At 43.2% G+C, this 22,542-nt stretch overlaps 1 protein-coding gene across 3 annotated transcripts in view; it reads left to right on the forward strand.

Moving 5' to 3' along the window:
* Nucleotides 1-22,542, forward strand: part of LOC309584553 (kinesin-like protein KIF2A) — a gene marked incomplete at its 3' end in the record, with an annotated part of 197,276 nt that overhangs the window by 167,114 nt on the left and 7,620 nt on the right. For 2 of the 3 annotated variants that reach the window (XM_082300601.1, XM_082300602.1), the window contains exons 15-18: nt 6,066-6,176; nt 12,596-12,663; nt 15,665-15,815; nt 17,387-17,488. In XM_082300601.1, coding sequence (XP_082156727.1) covers nt 6,066-6,176; nt 12,596-12,663; nt 15,665-15,815; nt 17,387-17,488 — 432 coding nt within the window. Of the gene's footprint in view, nt 1-6,065; nt 6,177-12,595; nt 12,664-14,473; nt 14,588-15,664; nt 15,816-17,386; nt 17,489-22,542 lie in introns of all 3 variants that reach the window. The other variant, XM_082300600.1, reaches the window with a different exon arrangement.

Raw genomic sequence — 22,542 nt, forward strand, 5'->3', positions numbered from 1 at the left:
GCCCAACGTGGGGCAGCTCTGAGAGAAAGTCAGAATTACAATTTTGTGTTAACAGAAACCTATTCACCATGGTGCTCAGCTTGTCTACGTGGGTACTGTATCTTGCTCTCTATATTTTTCCTCACATGTTGGAACTTCAGTACGAGCTGGAGTCCAAAGCAGCGAAGTGGTACTCTACTATTGACATTGCCAATGCCTTCTTCTCCATTCCTTTGGCAGCAGAATGCAGGCCCCAGTTTGCTTTTACCTGGAAGGGTGTGCAATACACCTGGAATCGACTGCCCCAGGGGTGGAAGCACAGTCCCACCATTTGCCACGGACTGATCCAGACTGCATTGGAAAAGGGTGAGGCTCCAGAACATCTGCAATACATCGATGACATCATTGTGTGGGGAAACACAGCAAAGGAAGTGTTTGAGAAAGGAGAGAAAATCATCCAGATTCTCCTGGAAGCTGGCTTTGCCATCAAAAGGAGCAAAGTCAAGGGACCTGCTCAAGAGATCCAGTTCCTGGGAGTAAAGTGGCAAGATGGACGGCGTCAGATTCCCACTGAGGTCATCAATAAGATCACTGCGATGTCTCCACCGACCAACAAGAAGGAAACACAAGCTTTCCTAGGCGCCATAGGTTTCTGGAGGATGCACATTCCCGAGTACAGCCAGATCGTGAGTCCTCTCTACCTGGTTACCTGCAAGAAGAATAATTTCCACTGGGGCCCTGAACAGCAGCAAGCCTTCGCCCAGATCAAGCAGGAAATCGCTCATGCGGTAGCCCTTGGCCCAGTCAGAACAGGACCAGAGGTGAAGAACGTGCTCTACTCTGCAGCCGGGAACAATGGTCTGTCCTGGAGCCTCTGGCAGAAGGTGCCTGGTGAGACTCGTGGCCGACCACTGGGATTCTGGAGCCGAAGCTACAGAGGGTCTGAAGCCAACTACACTCCCACAGAGAAGGAAATCTTGGCAGCCTATGAAGGAGTCCAAGCTGCCTCAGAGGTAATTGGCACTGAAGCACAGTTGCTTCTGGCACCCCGACTACCGGTGCTGGGTTGGATGTTCAAGGGAAAGGTTCCTTCCACGCATCACGCCACCGACACCACATGGAGCAAATGGATCGCCCTCATCACACAGCGTGCCCGTATTGGAAACCCGAATCGCCCTGGGATTCTAGAAATTATAACAAACTGGCCTGAAGGTGAGACTTTTGGATTATCTTCTGAAGAAGAGGAAGAGCAAGTGACTCGTGCTGAGGAAGCCCCACCATATAATGAGCTACCGGAGACTGAAAGACGTTATGCCCTCTTCACTGATGGTTCCTGCCGAATTGTAGGCGCTAACCGAAAGTGGAAAGCTGCAGTATGGAGCCCCACACGACGAGTTGCACAAGCTACCGAGGGACAAGGTGGATCGAGTCAGGTTGCAGAGCTTAAAGCCGTCCAGCTGGCTTTGGATATTGCTGAACGAGAGAAGTGGCCGAGGCTCTATCTCTACACCGACTCGTGGATGGTAGCTAATGCTCTGTGGGGATGGCTGGATCGCTGGAGAAAGGCCAACTGGCAGCGCAGAGGGAAACCCATCTGGGCCGCTGAGATTTGGCAGGACATCGCCGCCCGAGTAGAGAAGCTGACCGTGAAGGTTCCACACGTGGATGCGCACGTACCCAAGAGTCGGGCTAATGAAGAGCATCGCAACAACGAGCAGGTGGACCGAGCTGCTAAGGTGAAAGTATCTCAGGTGGATCTGGACTGGCAGCACAAGGGAGAATTATTCCTAGCTCGTTGGGCCCATGATGCCTCTGGTCATCAGGGGAGAGATGCAACATACCGATGGGCCCGTGACCGAGGGGTGGACCTTTCCATGGACAGCATCTCACAGGTCATCCACAGTTGTGAGACCTGTGCTGCAATCAAATAGGCCAAGCGGGTGAAGCCTCTGTGGTACGGTGGACGATGGTCAAAGTACAGGTATGGGGAAGCCTGGCAGGTTGATTACATCACCCTTCCCCAAACCCGCCAAGGCAAGCGCTACGTGTTGACCATGGTTGAAGCGACAACTGGATGGCTGGAGACCTACCCTGTGCCTCATGCTACAGCCCGGAACACCATCCTGGGCCTGGAAAAGCAAGTCCTGTGGAGACATGGCACCCCTGACAGGATCGAGTCGGACAACGGGACTCATTTTAAGAACAGCCTCATCAACACCTGGGCCAGAGAACACGGTATTGAATGGATATATCATATTCCTTATCATGCACCAGCTGCCGGAAAAGTTGAACGCTGCAATGGACTACTTAAAACCACCCTGAAGGCACTTGGTGGGGGGACCTTCAAAAATTGGGAAGTGAACTTAGCAAAGGCCACCTGGATGGTCAATACCCGAGGGTCCATCAATCGAGCTGGTCCCGCCGAGTCTGAACCCTTGCACACAGTGGATGGAGACAGAGTCCCTGCGGTACACCTGAGGGGTATTTTAGGAAAGACTGTTTGGATCAATCCCACCTCAGGCAAAGGCAAACCCATCCGTGGGATTGTCTTTGCTCAAGGACCTGGTTGCACTTGGTGGGTAATGCAAAAAGATGGGGAAACCCATTGTGTACCGCAAGGAGACCTAATCTTAGGTGAGAACGGTGCGTAGGGTTTCATTGTATATATATATATATATATATATACATATGTGTGTGTAGAGTTTTGTAGAGTTTAAAGAAGGTATTGATTTGGGATGATGTAGATGGTAATAGAATAAGGGGTGGATAATGTCCTGGGTTGCAGTGTATTCTATTACCATCCCCATCAGCTGTTGAAATCAGGTGGGGCAGTGTTTCCTTGCCTCCTCCCCCCAGACTATCTTGCTGTTAATGGCCCATCATTGTCCTGCCGCATGACTCATAGATAACTCCCTCTGGACTATCATCTGTTAATGAGCCCAATCAACACCTGGCCTTATGACTCATTACCCCATTGTGAGATGCTCCACCCAGAGGGAGGAACCAAGCATCCCAGCGTGGATATAAGCTGAGGTTGAAAACCAGAGAGGAGACCTTTCCACTGGATTTCCAGAGGACAGGAGCTACACAGCCACCACTGGACCTTCTGAGGAAGAGCAGACCCTCTTTTCTACAGGATCACCGCTTCAGAGGACTGCAGCCATAATTCTAGCAGACTGCTACCACCACCCTGCCTAACAGGGACTCAGGTTGTATCTTGACTCTGTCAGTTTGAACCAGTGTTTTCTTTTAGTTGTTTTTTTCTTTCCTTTTCTTTAAACTTCCCCATTAAATTGTTATTCTGACTTGGTGCCTCCCACTGGTTTGTTTTCAAACTAGTACAGACCACTTCTCTGGGGAGCCTGTTCCAGTGCCCAACCATCCTGTGGGTGAAGAACCTTTTTCCCATATCCAACCTAACCCTCCCCTGACACAACTTGAGGCCATTCCCTCAGGTCCTGTCACTGGACACTATCGCAGGGGGTCCAATGCTGGTCAGCACCGGTATGCCGCGACCTTCCTAGAGAGAGCGTCCTGCAAAGAACAACTCTTCCAGGGGTGATGGCAGGCCTCCCTGGGCAGCAGGTGATTTCAGCAAGTGTAGCAACTTCTCTGCTACAAGTGATATCAGCTCTAGTGATTCAGCTCTTTGTGAAATCACCCAAGGCAAACTCGGGGACAGAGAGACAGGAGCCTCATTTGGTAATTCCACAGAGGTACCTTTTATTGTCCAGCAGCCCCTGTGAAGGGAAGGCCAGGGGCAAAGACTCCCTGGTCAGGGACAGAAACAGGGGCTTTTTATGGGAAAGGCAGGGGGTGGGTAAGAAACCAATTAGCCAACTGGGTACAGGCTACTACCATATAGAAACAAGGCATGCTGGGGGTGGTTCACTTTGTCACCATGACCCAGAGGAAGGTTGCTTATCTCTGGGGAGAGTCCTTTTGCCCTCAGGCCTCTCTCCTCCAAGGGAGTGCAGAGGGCTCTTGTGCCAGGGGCTCACAGCCCTCCACAGGACACCACAGAGAAGAGATCAATGTCTGCCCTTCTTCCCCTCACTAGGAAGTTGTAGATTGCAATGAGGTCCCCCTCACTCTCCTCTTTTCCAGGCTAAACAGACCAAGTGTCCTCAGCCACTCCTCATATGGCTTCCCCTCAAGGCCCTTTACCATCTTTGTTGCCCTCCTTTGGACACTCTCTAATAGTTTCTTATCTTTCTTATATTGTGATGCCCCAAACTGCTTACAGTATTCAAGGCGAGGCCTTGAAATCACTGCAGTTTTTCATACATTATTCAAGAAGACATCAAGAAACCAAGAAATATTATTTAAATAATCAAATGCTTTTATTATTTGTTTTATAATGCTCAAAAGGCATTCAGTGTGATGCCTTAGGTTTTAACTGCTATATTTTTCAGATTCTGTACTGCTTAGTGTGTAACTCTGAAAGTTTCTTGTAGCCTGTTAATTTCTACTCTCTCATGCTAGGTAGACATAACAAAGCCTCTCCGGGCTTGCTTTCCAAGGACAGCAAGACTGTCCTAGGCCAAAAGTATAAACCAAAGAGCCGCTAAGGGGGGGGGGGGGGGGGTAAGCTGAGGGGAAAACTGAAGCTTTAATTGGAGAATTAACCCTGCTATGCAAATGAACCAAACCTATAAAAGGGGGAAGAACTTGTGACCTGTCATCCATCTTGGGGTCCATTTTGAGAATAGCTTCAGGGTCCCCAGGGTGTACCTTTGAAGGCCTTTCAAATAAATACCTCTTTTAATCCTTTACTCCTGTCTAGTCTCTGTTTCTAGGAGGCCTCTCAAGGCATCAGGTCTAAATAGGGACATTTGTATTCTAAACCCATTTAGTTGTTTTATGCTGTTTCACTGTGTCAGTGCTTTTTTGGATTGTTGTCCCAGAGTGTATAGCCTGGCTTTTGGAAGAAACTGTTTCTAGGAAATTTCAGTAGGCCACAAGAATATGGATGCAGCTTGAGGATTAGCTGAACTACTGTAGAACTATTAATGTAACACAAAATCCATTCCATTTGTTAGTCTTGCTAAAAGCAAAGCTATAATATGAAAAGATTTTGATGTACAGTTGTTTGAAGAAGTTCTGTGTGTAAACATGTTAAAACTGTGCCAGGAAAGACCTGAATCTGAAGAGATGACTGTACACAAAGCATTAAGGCAAAGCCAGAAACTGGAATGAATAATCCAAATATGACAACAACAGCAAAACAAATTTAAATTTGAACTTCCTTTCTATAAGAGGTAATTTATTAGCTGCTGTTAGAACTTTGAGTGGGCAGAAGTGATGTCTAGATTAGTGCAATCTTGGTTTGCGCTATTGTACTTAGTTACTGCTGTAACTTCTATAGTAATTTCTTAAAATTCTGTACAGTATTTCTCTCTGGAACTCTTCAACCAATTACAGATATTAGTTTAGTCCCATACCATTCTTGCGACTGAAAGGGGAGGTAAATGTTATCCCTGTTTTCATGAAGAATGTTTTAAAACAGGGAGTGACTTACATTTTCAAGTGTTTTCCAATACTGAGTACATCAATACAGAGCTTATACTTACTAGGTTTGTGACCTGTGGAAGCTTTCAGAAAGTTTGGGCACCAGTGTTTTCTTCTGAGCTGTAAAGAAAGTCAGTGGTGAAGCCGGAATCAAAGCTACTGCTTTTAACTGATAGAGTTAATGCCAGTCATGGTCCATGCTGCTTCTGCTGCCAGAGGCTGTAGATCATTCAGGCTTTTGCAGATCATAATCAGAAATAGTCGTTAGTCTGGAGATTTAACATCAACAATGAATTTTTTTGTTCTTGTTGAATACAATATATGTAAATGTTTTAGATGAGATTCAGAAAGTTTTTAGGCTCCTAAGTCCTTTTTAAGTTCCAACCTCTCTACTGAGCTTAATGAAAGTCTAACACTTCTTGAATTCAATCTTACATAACTTCAGCAACATAACTAAGGCATATATTTTCTGATTTTGAATTGCATTTGTATCATATATTTTTCTTTAATGTGGATTGTATATATATGAGGTTTTACTCTGATTTTATGAAATATAAACCTGTTTATTCTTTCAGGAGTGCATTAGAGCCTTAGGCCGAAATAAACCTCATACGCCATTCAGAGCAAGTAAACTTACTCAGGTGCTAAGAGATTCATTCATAGGAGAAAACTCCCGTACCTGTATGGTAAGTTTGTTTAGTTAACTGTATGTTTTAACAATTAATTGAGGTTATACATTAACTAAGACTATATTTGGAGTTAGTCTTTCAGCAGAAGCATTTCAGATAACTTTCTCACTTTTTATTGACCTTTCTTATTGCTTGTTCTTATTTTTTAGCTAGACAAATAGCTAGAAGCACTTTAGCTTGAGGGGGTTTTTGTTTGATTGTTTGTTTTTAATAATGTCTTAATTATATGATAATATTGTTTGTTGAATCAAAATTTTAGAAAAGGTGGTGTACACTGGAAGTATAGTGGTGAGTTATGATCTTTAAATGGCAAAGGCAAGTTTAGAATTGGTATCAAAGGCATTAGAATATGCTCTAGGCTGTTAAGGGGAGAAGTGGTTGGGACAGATGAGATTAATAGTTGTGTACTGTATAAAAGTGCATTTGCATCAATCTGAAAAAACAGAATTCTTCTGTCAGATGGGGGAAAGAACAGATAAAAGCACAGATGTCCAGTGGTTTTATTTGTGCATCCTTAGTATTTCTCCTTATGGAAATGTAAATTCTCTGCAGTGGACACTGGCTGTTCAGCTTGTTTGCTATGGTGGGTAGATCTTGGCTGGCTGCCAGGTGCCCACCAAGCCACTTTATCATTCCCCTTCTCAGCAGAACAGTGGGGGGGAAAATAAGATGGAAAAGAAGTCATGGGTCAAGATAAAGGCAGTTAAATAAAGCAAAAGCAAAGGCTGCATGCAGAAGCAAAGGAAATCCAAAGAGTTTTATTCTCTACTTCCCCTCAGCACACAATGTCCAGCCTCTTCCTGGGAGGCAGGGCTTCACCATGTGTAGCAGTTGCTCTGGAAGACAAATGTCATAAAAATGAATGTCCTCCTTCCTCCTCCTTTTTCTTAGCTTTTACATGTCAGCAGACATCATATGGTATGGAATATGCTTTGGGTCAGCTGGCCTAGCTATGTTCCCTCCTAGGATCTTGCCCACACCCAGCCTACTGGCCTTCGGGGGGTGAGGGGACAGAATGTTGAGAGACAGCATTGATGCTGTGGCAGAGCTGCTCAGCAGTAGCCAAAACACTGGTGTGTTCTCAACACCTTTCCAGCTCCCAATGCAAAGCACAGCACTGGGAGGGCTGCTATGGGAGAATGAACTCCAGCTCAGCCAGACCCAATACATTTGTTTTGGTTATTTTCCACAGGCCCCTTGGAATTAGTCTAGAGGTCACAGAAATCTGCAGACCACATGAAAACCATGATGTTAGGGCAGCCTAACATCATCTTTGGATGTTAGGTATGGTTCTAATATGAAATGGGTGGTAAAATAGCATTTATGATTAATCTTTTTTCTTTGGTTTTCTTTCCACTGGGACATAACTTCATAAATCATATTCAAGATCAGAAAGCTAAACCGTGCATCTCTAGGCAATGTATCCTCACTGCTGAAGAAGTTTTGGAAAGTTAACCTGTTGGGAATTCCTCTCTGTACATAGAAGGAGTAACATTTGTGAATGTTTTGTGAAGTTCTCACCATCACCTTTACCACTCCTTAAAGTGCTAACAAGCTGTCTTCATTTTGTCGAAGATTTTTTATTTAATTATTACTCTTTTCATAGAGCTAACGTAACATATTTCCTGTTTAAATGCATGAAAATGCCATCGAGAATAATCTGTGATCTATGGGTGTTTAATTTCTGATAAAGCTTGCATTCATTCCTTTTATATTCAATATAGTTCTAAATTAAGGAAAAAAATCTTCTCTGAAAGTGAGTGAAAATATGTTTGAATTATTTTTTTATTCGCATAACTGCAGTCACTTTATAATTAAGAATAAGAAAACTCTTTCATGATGAGACACTACTTTCAAACTCATTCTTCTTACTATTCCATGTAGTTTCTCAGTACTAGGACCATTTGTAACATTCTGGATTTGGTGTTTGTTTGCATGTAATTTTTATCCAGAATTTAATCAGCAATGTTTTTTCTTAAGATACTGATGTAGGAAGAGTAGCACTTGTGTGGTTATGACTTACTCTGAATTACAGTTAAAAGGAAGGAGAGAAAGAAAAGAAACCTACAGTGCATCTTTACGGTTGTTTGAATTTTCTTGCATTTGCAGCACCCATTCCTGTGATAACTAGATGGATGCAGAAACAATCTGCCTGTCTAGAGCTCTGACAGGTTTCTGAACAACATATATTGAATTGAGGGAGGTGTAGGAGATACCTTAGCCTGGATCTACCTCCAGTCCTCCCCAGTTCCCTGGAAAGAGGAGAGGAGATTTGCACTCCAGTGGCCAAGTGGTGAGAAGAGTGGACAATGATCTGCAGCTTCTGGGTCTTCCTTTGCCTTTTTTACCAAGAAAATGCATTCAGCCTTCCAGTGTGGTATTTGCATTTGGTTCTTCGGCAGGAGGGCCTAGTTTTAAAGTATGTTCATGTTTAGGTTTTATATGATACACTGGCAAAATTTTACTGATGAAATATACAGGTAAAGAAAAAGGCATATCATTATGGTTTATAATAGCTAAAGTTGAACAGTATTTTATTAAATTAAAAGAGTACTTATCCTGCAGGTACACTGACTGCTTGTTTGCAGCAGAGCTATGTAATTAACTGGGGTGCTTCAAACTTCTAAAAATTAATGCAAATATAGTTTAATAATGAGTAGCTTAATTTCAGGTTTCTGCAGTTGACTGTAGACGTCACTGCTATGTTCTCTAGAAGAGTGTTTATGTGAAGTAAATTAAAGCATAGAAGAAATTTTAAGGAATACTGTTGTGGTGGTTTGACCTTGGCTGGCTGACAGGAGCCCACCAAAGCTGTTCTATCACTGCCCTCCTGAGCTGGACAAGGGAGAGAAAATATAATTAAAGGCTCATGGGTTGAGATAAGGACAGGGAGAGGTCATAGATTGTCCTGGGTTGGAAGGGACCTTAAAGATCATCAAGTTCCAATCCCACTGCCATGGGCAGGAACACCTTTCACTAGACCAGGTTGCTCAGAGCTCCATCCAACCTAGCCTTCGTCAGGAAAATTAATCCATAATGTTAGAGGTTTATGTCCAAAAAGGACACAGAGGAGTCCTGTAACTTTATTCGAATAAAGGGAGAGGCCATGGGGCATTTCCCATGGGGTCTCTCAAATTGTTAGGAGGACGCAGCCTCCTTTTTATCCTAATTTCCCGGCCACATTTCCCTCTCTCTTTCCCCATTGGCTGAGGTACTTGAGAGTGTGAGAAACTAAGCCCACTCTTTGGTTTTTGGGGTTTTATAAATTTAATAAGGGACAACAGGGGACAAAGGTCATTTAAAGCAAAGGACAGTGCTGGGTGCTTGGCTCAAAGCCAGAAGCACACACACTTACACAAACTTCCCAGTTATATGCTTTAACATCATGCATATTAATAAACTACAATGCATAGGCATAGTTTTTCTCTGAATTAATTTACTTTTATTTTTTTAGACGGGATTAACATAGTTCCTCCCCCGGTCTGCCTCTTAGAGCATGTGTATTATGATGTGAGGGTCTTCGGGGGTCTTCTCTGATGAAGGCTCAGGTCTTCCTCATATCTTGAACTTTTCAACTTTGTCTTTGGAGCATGTGCAGTTATGGTGTTACTAAGTCTTTCTGGGTCTAATTGGTTTGAATTCCAGTCTCATTAGCACATCCTGCTGCTTCTCTTATCTTGTCTACTTTTGAGATTATCCACCTGGCTTTCCATTTATTTAAGCATTAAGCAATTACTTAACCATTTACTAGTTATTACATTGTATAAAAAAGTTATAATTCAAATTATATAGGTATCTTATAACTCAAGCTATATAATCATCTTGTAACTTTAACCCTAATTATAATGTTAACTAGTAAATATCTGCATAGCAGTTATTCTTAACATGCACATAATTTTTCCTAACATATTCCAATACATAATATTTCTTACATTTCACTACCCGTGAAAGCCAATGCTATAATAGTGGTTTATCACACAACTGATGCATAACAGTATTAGAGGTTTAAACTTATGTCTATGTGGTAGCAGGGTCTTTAGACTTTCTAACCCACTCCCACCTCATATTTTTCCTTTCCTCCCAGTAGAAGACATTCTTCTCAGGATTACTTTTGTACAGTAATAGCAGCAGCAGGATGAATGAAAAGACCAGGTGTCTTGGTTTAAAAGACAGGTGGCTGCCAAGGAAGGCAGGAACCTTCCTGGAATGGAAAAATATGACCCCCTCCCTCCTTACTATTATAACTTTGAAATTACAGGGCTTTCAGGCAAAAATATGGGAAACAGAATAACAGTTCTTTACTAGAATATATATATATATAACAAGGCAGAAAAACAACAATTACAACAGCAACAACAACAAAACAGAAAAAAAATCCCAATAACAGCCTTTTTTCTGCCCGTCAAGCAATTTCCCCTTTGGTGTAGTTATGATCACAACCGGCAGGGGGCGCTGATGGCTCGCGTTGAGGCAGAGAGGCTGCAGTGACGCCCTGCGGGTCCAAGGGGCGCTGTTGGCTCAGACAGCTTCAGAGGGCGGCTGAAGCAAGCTCTGAGCCTCCCTAGGGGGTAATGGTGGCCCCGGCGAGAGAAGGTGGAGGGTGGGGAGTGTTTTGGTTTTCCCCTGGCTCTTACGTGTCCCGTGCAGTGTCCTGGCGATGGCAGCAGCAGCCGAGGCTCCAGTAAGCAGCCGGGAGGTTCTCCCTCCGGAGAGAGGAAGGAGGTGGGGGCCCGGTTTTACCCTGAGGCACCCATGCAGATGGTGAGGGTCTCTCCCAGCAAGGGCGGGTGCCTAAAAGTCCCAGTCCAACGGTCGCTCCTGTGAGCAGTGGCTTACCAGCGGTAAGGAGAAACAGCAAGGAAGGTTCAGCAGTAGCAGCAAGTCCCCTGGGCAGAAGTCCAGCACCAAAACCCACAGCCGTCCACCCTCCAAGCCGGGCAAAGACTGCACCACACCCAGCTAAGAAACTGCCAAAAATCCACACCGCTTCCCCTGCTCCCCTAGAACCATTCCAACGGTATGCCAAGGCCCTGGCTACACCTTTTGTCTCTTAATGAGGTCCATTTGTCATTTCCATGACAACAAATGGGAAAAAAATTCCCTTAAGAAACCTAACCCCCAACACCAGGACTAATATTCATCAGTTTCAGTCTCCTGATGCTGTGCTGCTAAAAAAAAAAAAGTTAGTGTGTAGAATCATAGAGGTGTTTGTCCTGGGTAGAGCCTTTATGGCTCTCCTGAAAGGAGCACAGATGAGAAAATTGGACTACTGAGAGAAGCTAATGCAAATAATGATGCCACTGTTGCCTGATCACAGTTATTTTTGCTGAATGCTGAAAAGAACGTGAGATCTTTAGGGTATTTTATTTAACTGGAAAAGGAAAGACATAGATTCTAGATGTTTGATAATAAGTGAGCTATTAAGTATTATTTACAGATAATATTCAGTTCAGAAAAAATATAAATCTCAACTTAGGGAAATAAACATGCTTATCTTTAATATCATTAAGTACAGTTGTAGACTGTGGCCAAAATAGGTCTCTCAAATAAGTATACAGTTTGCTTGAACAGACTACAAATATAGATATAGATATAGATAAAAATCTGGTAATTTTTTTCAGGATACATTAGACTTACTTTCTACTGAGTTGCATATTTCCCTCCTTGAGGAGTCTTATTTTTTTAATTAGAGTTTTGCATTTATTTAGGAAGACTGTGAGACATTTTTAGTGTTAGAGAATCAAGGCATTACTTTATTCTGGCCAGGATGTTGTTCTGGCCAGGATGTTGTTCTGGCCAGCATGTGCAACAAAATAATTTCATTCACACATTGCCCGGGTGTGCAGAGAAAATCATTCCATGACACATGACTCTTTACTAGATTTTTCAGATACTTATAAAGTCCAAACCCATAGAAATTAATTGGTTCAATGTTCATTGGTCCCAAGTTACACAGTTCTTAGTATTTGATTTCTTATCGGTTATGGATTTCTTCGCCTCTGATGCTAATTTGGTCCTCATTCCTTGGTTCTCTTATCAGTCTTTTCCGGGCCAGGTGTCTCCGACCATGCTAGGGGTGATGTTTGGAGATGGTGGTCGTTAATGGTCATTAATGGTTGTTATCTTTTATGTATCTTCTGTGCTACTCCCAGTCTGTTGTTAAACTCATCACGCCTTGAGTGATGAAACAGTCCTTTGAAAAGAAACTTCAATTCCCTTTCCCCGGGGCAAAGGTGAACAAGACTGACTAAAGTTACAAAAAAATTTTAAACTTTGTATCATTTCCAGCATTAGGACAGCTGTACATAGTAGACAGTTTTTGTAGAACATCTCAAATCAAAGTGGAGATAATTTAAATTCATCTACTGTTTCATCTGTACAAAGTGATTTATTAATGCGTGGCTTGTTTTCTCCAGATCGCTACAATTTCTCCAGGGATAGCATCATGTGAAAACACTCTAAATACATTGAGATATGCAAATAGGTATGGAAAATGTTATTGCTTATAGATATATTGGCTGTTGATCACTGATATTTGGAATACTGTTGTTCCATGATGTATAATTATTTTAACTACTTGAATAATTTTAGTGTACTTGCATTTCTTAATAAGATTAAACCCAAAATACTGATTACTGATTCAGGATTGCATTTAATTTAATTTGTAACTTTTTACAACCATTACAAGAGAATCAATAGAAACTGCATTTAAGCCATTATCCAGAAATGGATATAGTGGGGATTGCAAGGAATTTGGGAGACGACTCTCTTAGTTTTGTCCCTGCTCTGGAGATATCACCTCTTGCATTAGGGTTAGGCAGTTTTCATGATGATTCCCTGGGGTGTTAGCTGAAATACCTTTCTGCAATGTGATTTTTCATCCTCTTGGTGGAATTGCATTCAGTTGCCAGCATGTTTCTTTTATATATATGACATATCATATCATATATAGATCTATCTCAACTAGCTTATTCTTATGAAAATTCGGCAGTTGCTGTGGCCTAAATTTTATATTTCCCAACTTCAGGCAGATATCTGAGACTCCTAAATACAGTCAGCTAATCCAACAGTGACATAATCAGTGAAGTTAGTCTCTCCAGAGCATGATGCATCATCTCTGAGACCTGTACTGCTCTCTGAAAGTGTTTGTCTCTTCAGTCAGTGTGAGCCTTTCACAGCTGCAGTTCTATTATTAATGTTTGGGGAGATGGGGTCCTGCATGTGCATGCAATCAGACCCTGCACCCCAGAGACCCACCCACCACTTTGCTGCAAAGAACAAAGGAGGCAAATAAGTTTCTGGGCCATCAGAAAGCCTGGTTTTGCCAGAAGAAGCTACCACCTAGTGGTCTGCTTGCCCCAGTGAAAGGGCAGAACCACATCCTCTCCTGCTTTGCTTCCCCTGCCCCCTCCCTGCAGCCAGTTGCTAATTGGGCACAGAGGACTGCTAGGGTAATTTACCGTCCGTTCCTCTCGGTATCCTAATGTCTTTCTCTTTGGATCAAGTTAGTAGCAAATCTACTTGGCTTGGACCAGTCTATGTGATTTCCTTCCTGGTGAGAAGGGGGCATCTAGTCCCCTGCTTACAGTAACATAATGAAGGACGTGTCACATTAATTGAAACTCGTTGGATCTTTCTATCCCTTATAGAATACGTATTGCTGAAGTGACTTCAGAAATGGACACTGAAAAACAAATTAAATACGTATTTCTAGTATGCTAAATTGTTGTGCTGAAACTGTTTCTTCCCCTTGCTGTTAAATTTATGTGTTGTTATGGGGTTGTGCTGGTTTTGGCTGGGGTAGAGTTAATTTTTTATGCCCATCACTGTAAAGTTGCTTCATGTGTTTTGTGTAATATTTTAATTTTTTCTACCAATATATAATTCTCATAGTACAAGTAGTTTTTGGGTGCTGAACACCAGTGTCTGCACAGTGTAAGATGGGGCAGTATAAAATTTAAGGCATTGTAGTGGTTTGGTATGTTAAAAGGAGCAGTTTAATGAAATACTGAATGTAGAGCAACTTTTATTAACTGCACAAACTGAAATCTGGAATTACTCTTCTGAAAACATTGCTATTATACTCTCCTGCAAATTACCAGCACTGATTTTGTTCAATTTTGTTAGTGATCTGTAACTATTTGCAGAAGATTTAAATATCTCAACAGTCTTATTTTTTAATGTAAAAATGATTTTATTGTTAAACTATTTAAGAATGCTAAACAGAGTTATCATTTTAACTGTGTTTATGAGAACATTTTCTTTTAATTTGCTGCTGTATTTTGCTGCTGCAGAGTAAAGGAATTTGGAATTAGTCCTTCAGACATTCCCTTCTCACAGGGTAGTGGCAGTCGCTCTGATCTCTCTCCTTCCTATGAGTATGACGACTTTTCTCCTTCAATCACCAGGTCTACTTCATTCTATATATGAAATGTTTATTTTTGACTTTTCTTTTTGGCAATGTAATTTTACAGACAAACCTTTCATTAATCCCCTTGCCTTGAGTCACACACACTTTGTGTTTATTTTGTTTGTCAGGTCATGGTTCTGCATGATCTGCAATCATCTTCCCATTATTTTGTTCTCAACAACCACACTCTGGATCCAGGCTTGCTAGTTTCCTTCATACATTAAAAAAAAAGTGATGTCACCTTCATACATTTAATGGACCAAATCTGACAAGCCTGTGTTTAGGGTAATTTAAATATATCTAATTTAAAATGAAAAAAAATTTTTAAACTTTTAATCATTCCAAAGATGAATGAAATAGTTTCCATTGTAGTAAATATGTGCTACTTCAAAAAGAAATTCCCCTTAAAAAATTAAGAATTTGTTCTAAAACTTGCTATACTTGCAGAGTTTGATATCTCTGTTTCATAAGCGTTCTTTTAAATGGGCTTTTTTTGGATAGAATCATTATCAATCTTTTAAACTATTTTCATGCTGCAAGAACCTTAGATTTTAATAAGATATTTTCACCTTTTAAATTATTTTAATTAAATGATCTATCCATTCTCTGAGATAGATGGCTGCAAATTATTATTTTCTTCAGAATTCTTGGTGGATTTGCTTATAACAGCTAGTAGGGTACTGACTGACTTTTTAAAAGCACAATTGTGTGCACATAAAAATTATGGTCAAGTTTAGGATGCTGAATGAACTTTTCTTTCAAATATTATTCCTTATTGAGGAGTTAATATTGAGGGTCTGGAGATTTTTGCCCTCTTAACAGTTAATGAGTACTAAGATTTCAATCAAAAAATGCCTCTTGCTAGAAGATGGACTGCAATCCATCTGCAAGTAGTTGAAAGTCTGCTTTTTAGGAGTTGAACTAACATCTTTTTGTCACTGAAAGCACATTAAATTTGTGAAACTGAAATCAGCATCCTTATTAAATGAATTAAATTGTGCATAAATGAGCTTTATTTTTGGTTGTGAGTTTTGAACAGGAAGTTACTAATTTACTAAATATTTTCTGAATGTAGGGTGAAGGAATTGATGGTTGATCCTAGTGCTGCAGGAGATATCTGTCCTATTATACACCATGCTCCCAATCAGATCGATGACTTAGAGACACAGTGGGGTGTGGGGAGCTCTCCTCAGAGAGATGATCTCAAACTGCTTTGTGAACAAAATGTGAGTGGTTTACAGCATTACACAGAAAGAGATAATAAATACAGTGGCAAAACAAATCCGGAGTAATGTGTATTTATAGCCTGTTAGCAATATCATTAAGTAGATACAGCATGACTTTTCACCTTTTCACTTTATGCTATTATGTTCATTCCCATATACACAAAAAAAAGGTTTCTTGAATGGTGAGAGGAGAACATTTTACTTTTCTTTATCTTCCTTGTTGATTAGGGCTTTTAATCTAGGCAGGGTCTGCTCTAGGCTCTCACATTTTTAGTGTGCATTTTCCCAGTATAGCTACATCTCTTATTAGATAGTTAGAAGTAGCCTGGGAAGTGCATCCATTTTATTTAACACTCCTGTGGTTTTGAGCATTATTTTTCCTGCATGGAACCCTGTTTCGAGCAAGTTTGTCTTTCTCTGTGTTTAGAAATCTGGCTACCCATCATTCCTCTTCCCAACATCCTGATTTTCATGGAGTGAAACCCCAGAGCAATGTTTGGGAGAAAGCCACATCATGTTCCCAGGATGTCTCCTTGGGCTGCATGAGTAGAGAGCTGGGACTGAGAGGCATCTTATAAAGGGCATTTTTCCCCTCACTACTGATTATCAGCTCTAGTCCTGGTTCCTTAAATGTTCAAGTTGGTTTGTGAAAATACTGATGAAAGGTGCAAAAGAAAAATCCTTACTACCCTAAATTATTTTTCTCCAGACTCTCTGCCTTTTCAAGCACCTCTATATGGTGTTTGCTGTACTTCTCATTTTAATAACTGTCTCGTCTTCCAGGACTCTATAAGAACATGCTAGTGATTCCTAGAGCTTCCCACTGGACAGTCCTTACAGCAAGATATCCTTTCATATCATACTTTTTCCTTGTTCATGTGGAATTCAATTAAGCTTTTCAATGTGTTGTAAAAAAGATTTTAAAGGCATGGTATAAGGAACCGTACTGTCTTGCTAAAACATTAATTGCAGCCTACCTAGTGCTTTCCCTTTTCATTGTGATTAACTATTTATGTTTAAAGAAGTCCTGTTTGTCCCAGTTTGTAAATCTGTGTTGTGCATTCCTCTAATGTATTCATCACAACATACTTTTAGATTTTTTACTTTACATTTATTCCACTTTTTTTTAAAGGGTTAATTTAATTTTGATTTCCTGAAATGTATTGAATGTAATTGCTGTTCTCTTTATTGAAAACTGGCACAACAAAAAGCCCCAAAGGAAAACAAGTTTTCTTATTAAAACCTACTAGAAATTAACATTCTTCCCTTATGAATTCTTCCTCCCATTATTTTAACTTGGGGTTTTTTAAATGCAGAATAGTCTGTTTTCCGGTATCCATTAGGGTTAGTGGCTGGAAATTTTTCATGAATAAGAATTAAATGTAACTCTCTGAACAGTTGAAATTTATTGCTCTGTCCACTCATTTCTGGACATTTTCTTGTTAGAAAGTATTATGTTTGACAGGTTCTGATTTCTGCATATTTCTTTTCATGTTCTGTGATTATATTCAATATATATGTCCTGTAGCCACAGTTCTTTTGAGACTAACAAGCTTAACTATTGTTTTTAGGAAGAAGAAGTTTCTCCACAGTTGTTTACTTTCCATGAAGCTGTGTCACAAATGGTGGAAATGGAAGAGCAAGTAGTAGAAGACCACAGGGCTGTCTTCCAGGTAAAAGATGGAGCCTACTTAGTTTTATCCTAATCCAAGAATTCAAGTTTTGCCAATGAAAGGGCATACTCAGGAAGATGTAGGATATCATCTGGTCATTCTGCTGCTTTCAGAGATTTCCTAAACAGACTGTCTTCATTGTAAGAAAAGTTGCTATTTTTGTTTTACTATTTCAACTATTTACTATTGTCTTGGTTTGAAAGACAGTTGTCTGCTAAGGAAGGCAGAAGCCTCCCTTGGAATGGCAGATGCAACCCCCTTCCCTCCGAGTTATTATAATTTTGAAATCAAGGGGCTTTTAGGCAAAGATATGGAAAATAGGAATAACAGTTCTTTACTATTATATATCTATATGTGTATAACCAGTCAAACAAACAACAACTATGGCAGTAACAGCAAACAATCACAAACCCAGTGCCAGCCTTCTCGGCTGTCAGGCCCTTTCCCCTCGGGTGCAGTTCCGGTCACAGCCGACAGGGGCGCTGGCAGCTCTGGGTGAGCAGGGCAGGTGCGATGGTTCTCCTGCGGCTGCAGGGGGCGCTCCGGAGTGAGCTTGGGGAGCACGTGGCACTGGTGACCTGGGATCCCGGGAAGGGATGGGACAAAGAAGCTTCACAAACCCCTGGGCAGCCGAACCCGGTGTCCGGCCGGACCCTCGGGAGCAGCAGGCTGGAACGGCAGGCTGGAACGGCAGGGACGAGCACAAATCCCAGAGGGCAGACGAGGTGTATCCAAACGGGGAACACCCCTGGAGGTCTGGGCAGGCAGGGCGAGCAGGGCTACAACATAGCAAAGGCTCGAAGCAGCGGCGGGGCAGGGCGGCCACAGCCCAGCTCCCGGTGGGGCAGGGAAGGTGGGCTTGGGATCCCGGGGCTTCTCCAGCAGAAGGAAAAAAGCGGCCAAAGAAAGCAGCTTCCCTCTCTGTCCGAACGCCGAGACCGACTGCCCCCACACATTCAGGAGAAAACAAAAGAGTAGCCAGATGCGCCCCATTCTATAGCCAGCTCTTTTGTTTTTCTTAAGTACCCAGCCATTTGCTCCCCTAGCAACATGTATGGGCAAAATTCCTTTAGACAAAAACCAGGAGAGCTCCTAAAACCCCAACATTATCCACCCCGAATTTTTCCCATACTAACACGTTACATGAAACTTAACCCTTTTAACAACATACATACATGCATCACACGAATTATATACATATATACATGCTGATACTGATACAAGTACAGAGCCATGGGTAGTTCACCCTAAAACAAGGTCCCCTTGAGGTATGCATCGGGTCTCTCCATCCCTTTGCATCACCCACCAGGTGCAACCTGGTCCCTGAGCAAAAACAACCCCACGGATGGGTTTGTCTTTGCTCAAGGCAGACTTAACCCAAACAATTTTTCCAAGCATACCTCTCATGTGCACCACTGGAACCTTATCCCCATCTCTCGTTTGTAGGGGTTCGGATTGGGCAGGGCCTGCTCGGCTGATGGAGCCTCGAGTGTTAACTAACCAGGTGGTTCTTGCTAAATGCACCTCCCAGTTTTTGAAAGTCCCCCCACCCAGTGCCTTCAAGGTGGTTTTAAGCAATCCATTACATTGCTCAACCTTCCCAGCTGCTGGTGCATGGTAAGGGATGTGGTACACCCACTCAATGCCATGTTCTCTAGCCCAGGTGTTTATAAGGCCGTTCTTGAAATGAGTCCCATTATCAGACTCGATTCTCTCAGGGGTACCATGCCTCCAAAGGACTTGCTTTTCAAGGCCCAGGATGGTGTTCCGGGCCGTAGCGTGGGGCACAGGGTAGATCTCCAGCCATCCTGTGGTGGTTTCTACCATTGTGAGCACATAGCACTTGCCTTGGCGGGTTTGAGGCAGCGTGATGTAATCAATCTGCCAGGCCTCCCCATACTTGTACTTGGACCACCGCCCACCATACCACAGGGGCTGCACCCGCTTGGCCTGCTTGATCGCAGCGCATGTCTCACAGTCATGGATCACCTGGGAGATACTGTCCATGGTTAGATCCACCCCTCGATTTCGTGCCCACTTATAGGTGGCATCTCTGCCCTGATGGCCTGAGGCATCATGGGCCCATCGAGCTAGGAACAACTCTATGTTGCCAATCCAAGTCTATCTGGGACACCTCGATTTTCGCAACCTGATCTACCTGCTTGTTGTTATGATGTTCTTCATTAGCCCGGCTCTTGGGGATGTGAGCATCTACATGACAGACCTTCATGGATAGCTTCTCTACTCAAGTGGCAATGCCTTTCCACTCCTCAGCAGCCCAGATTGGTTTTCCTCTGTGCTGCCAGTTTGCCTTCTTCCACCTTTCCAGCCAACCCCACAGAGCATTGGCTACCATCCATGAATCAGTGTAGAGGTAGAGCTTTGGCCACCTCTCTCTTTCAGCAATGTCCAGAGCTAATTGGACGGCTTTGAGTTCAGCAAATTGGCTCAATCCACCTTCTCCTTCAGTAGACTGTGGAACTTGTTGTGTGGGGCTCCATACAGTGGCTTTCCATTTCCACCTAGCACCTACAATTCGGCAAGAGCCATCAGTGCTGAGGGCTTATTGTCTTTCTGGTAGCTCGTTATATGGTGGGGCTTCTTCGGCACGCATCACCTGCTCCTCTTCTTCTTCAGAAGATAACCCAAAAGTCTCACCTTCCGGCCAGTTTGTGATTATTTCCAAGATCCCAGGGCAACTTGGGTTTCCAATTCGGGCGTGCTGTGTGATGAGGGCGATCCATTTGCTCCAAGTAGCGTTGGTGGCGTGATGCATGGAAGGAACGTTTCCTTTGAACATCCACCCCAGCACCGGTAGTCGGGGTGCCAGGAGGAGTTGTGCCTCTGTGCCAATTACTTCTCAGGCAGCTTGGACTCCTTCATAAGCTGCCAAGATTTCTTTCTCTGTGGGAGTGTAGTTGGCTTCAGATCCTCTGTAGCTTTGGCTCCAGAATCCCAGTGGTCGGCCACGAGTCTCACCAGGCACCTTCTGCCAGAGGCTCCAGGACAGACCATTGTTCCCGGCTGCAGAGTAGAGCACGTTCTTCACCTCTGGTCCTGTCCTGACTGGGCCAAGGGCTACAGTGTGAGCAATTTCCTGCTTGATCTGGGCGAAGACTTGCTGCTGTTCAGGGCCCCAGTGGAAATCATTCTTCTTTCGGGTAACTAGGTAGAGAGGACTCACGATCTGGCTATATTCAGGAATGTGCATTCTCCAGAAACCTATGGCACCTAGGAAAGCTTGTGTTTCCTTCTTGTTGGTTGGCGGAGACATTGCTGTGATCTTATTGATGACCTCGGTGGGAATCTGAGGTCGTCCATCTTGTCACTTTACTCCTAGGAACTGGATCTCTCAGACAGGTCCCTTGACTTTGCTCTTCTTGATGGCGAAACCAGCTTCCAGGAGAATTTGGATGATTCTCTCTCCTTTCTCAAATACCTCCTGTTGGGGAAGATGAAACAGGAAAGCCTTATAAATATGATTGCCTGACAAAAGATTTTGGAAATATGAAAACTATAAGCGACATCGAAATGAAAGCCACCTTTGAGATACCAAGTCTTAGTTACTGAACAACTGGAAAACAATGGTATGGCCGACTGAAGGTAATCCCCTCTTGATTGAACAATACCCTCTGCTTGCAGGCAGGTCCAAGGGTCAGAGCAGACCCTACTAGCTCAGCAGAAGGGGTCCAAAGAGTAGTTTTTAGAAGTTAAGATGTAACACTCTATGGTAATATAAGAACTCTTATAGGCTGTATGTAAATGCTATAGGATTTGTATCTTGTATTAGATTGGTTAGTGACAATTAGAATATTCAGTACAGAAGATGATTTATTGTATTGTAACCAGGACTTCAGACACTTACTACACTCTACACACATTCTCTCTCACTACTTCTTCACCCTCATTCCTCTCTCTCCCTCTCTCTCTTTACTTACCCGCTTACTCTCTTGCTCTCTTGGGCCTGCTCAGAGCTGCCAGCTGCATCTCTAAGCAGTGCCCCTGTACCCATGCCCTTTGCAATAAACCGCATGTTCCAAGATCTGACTTCAGAGATCTCTCGTCACCGTCACCACGATATCCCGTCCCGACCGTCACCCCACCAAAGCCTACACCTCCGATGCTGTATTCCCCTATACAATGATGTCATCAATGTACTGCAGATGTTCTGGGGCCTCACCCTCTTCCAGTGCAGCCTGGATCAGTCCATGGCAGATGGTGGGACTGTGCTTCCACCTCTGGGGCAGTCAGTTCCAGGTGTACTGCATGCCCCTCCAGGTGAAGGCAAACTGAGGCCTGCACTCTGCTGCCAGAGGAATGGAGAAAAATGCATTAGCAATGTCAATAGTGGCGTACCACTTTGCTGCTTTGGACTCCAGCTCGTACTGGAGCTCCAACATGTCCGGCACAGCAGCGCTCAGTGGTGGAGTCACTTCATTCAAGGCACGATAGTCCACAGTCAATCTCCATTCTCCTTCCGTTTTGCGCACAGGCCAGATGGGGGTGTTGAAGGGTGAGTGGGTCTTGCTGACCACCCCTTGGCTCTCCAGCTCACAGATCATCTTGTGGATGGGAATCACAGCATCTCGATTTGTCCAATACTGCCGGTGGTGCACTGTCGAGGTGGCAATTGGCACTCGTTGCTCTTCCACTTTGAGGAACCCAACTGCAGAAGGGTTCTCTGATAGTCCAGGCAGGGTGTTCAATTGCCTAATGCCCTCTGCCTCCACAGCAGCAATCCCAAATGCCCACCTGAGTCCTTTTGGGTCTTTGTAATAGCCGTTCCAGAGGAAGTCTATGCCCAGAATACACGGGGCCTCTGGGCCAGTCACAATTGGATGTTTTTGCCACTCCTTCCCAGTCAGGCTCACCTCAGCTTCCAACAGGGTCAACTGCTGTGATCCCCCGGTCACCCCAGCGATGGATACAGGTTCTGTCCCCACATGTCCCGATGGCATTAAAGTACACTGTGCCCCAGTATCAACCAATGCATCATATTTTTGTGGCTTTGATGTGCCAGGCCATCGGATCCACACCGTCCAGAAAACCTGGTT

Source organism: Coloeus monedula (assembly GCF_965178545.1).
Source record: "Coloeus monedula genome assembly, chromosome: W".
In the NCBI taxonomy this organism is placed as follows: domain Eukaryota; kingdom Metazoa; phylum Chordata; class Aves; order Passeriformes; family Corvidae; genus Coloeus; species Coloeus monedula.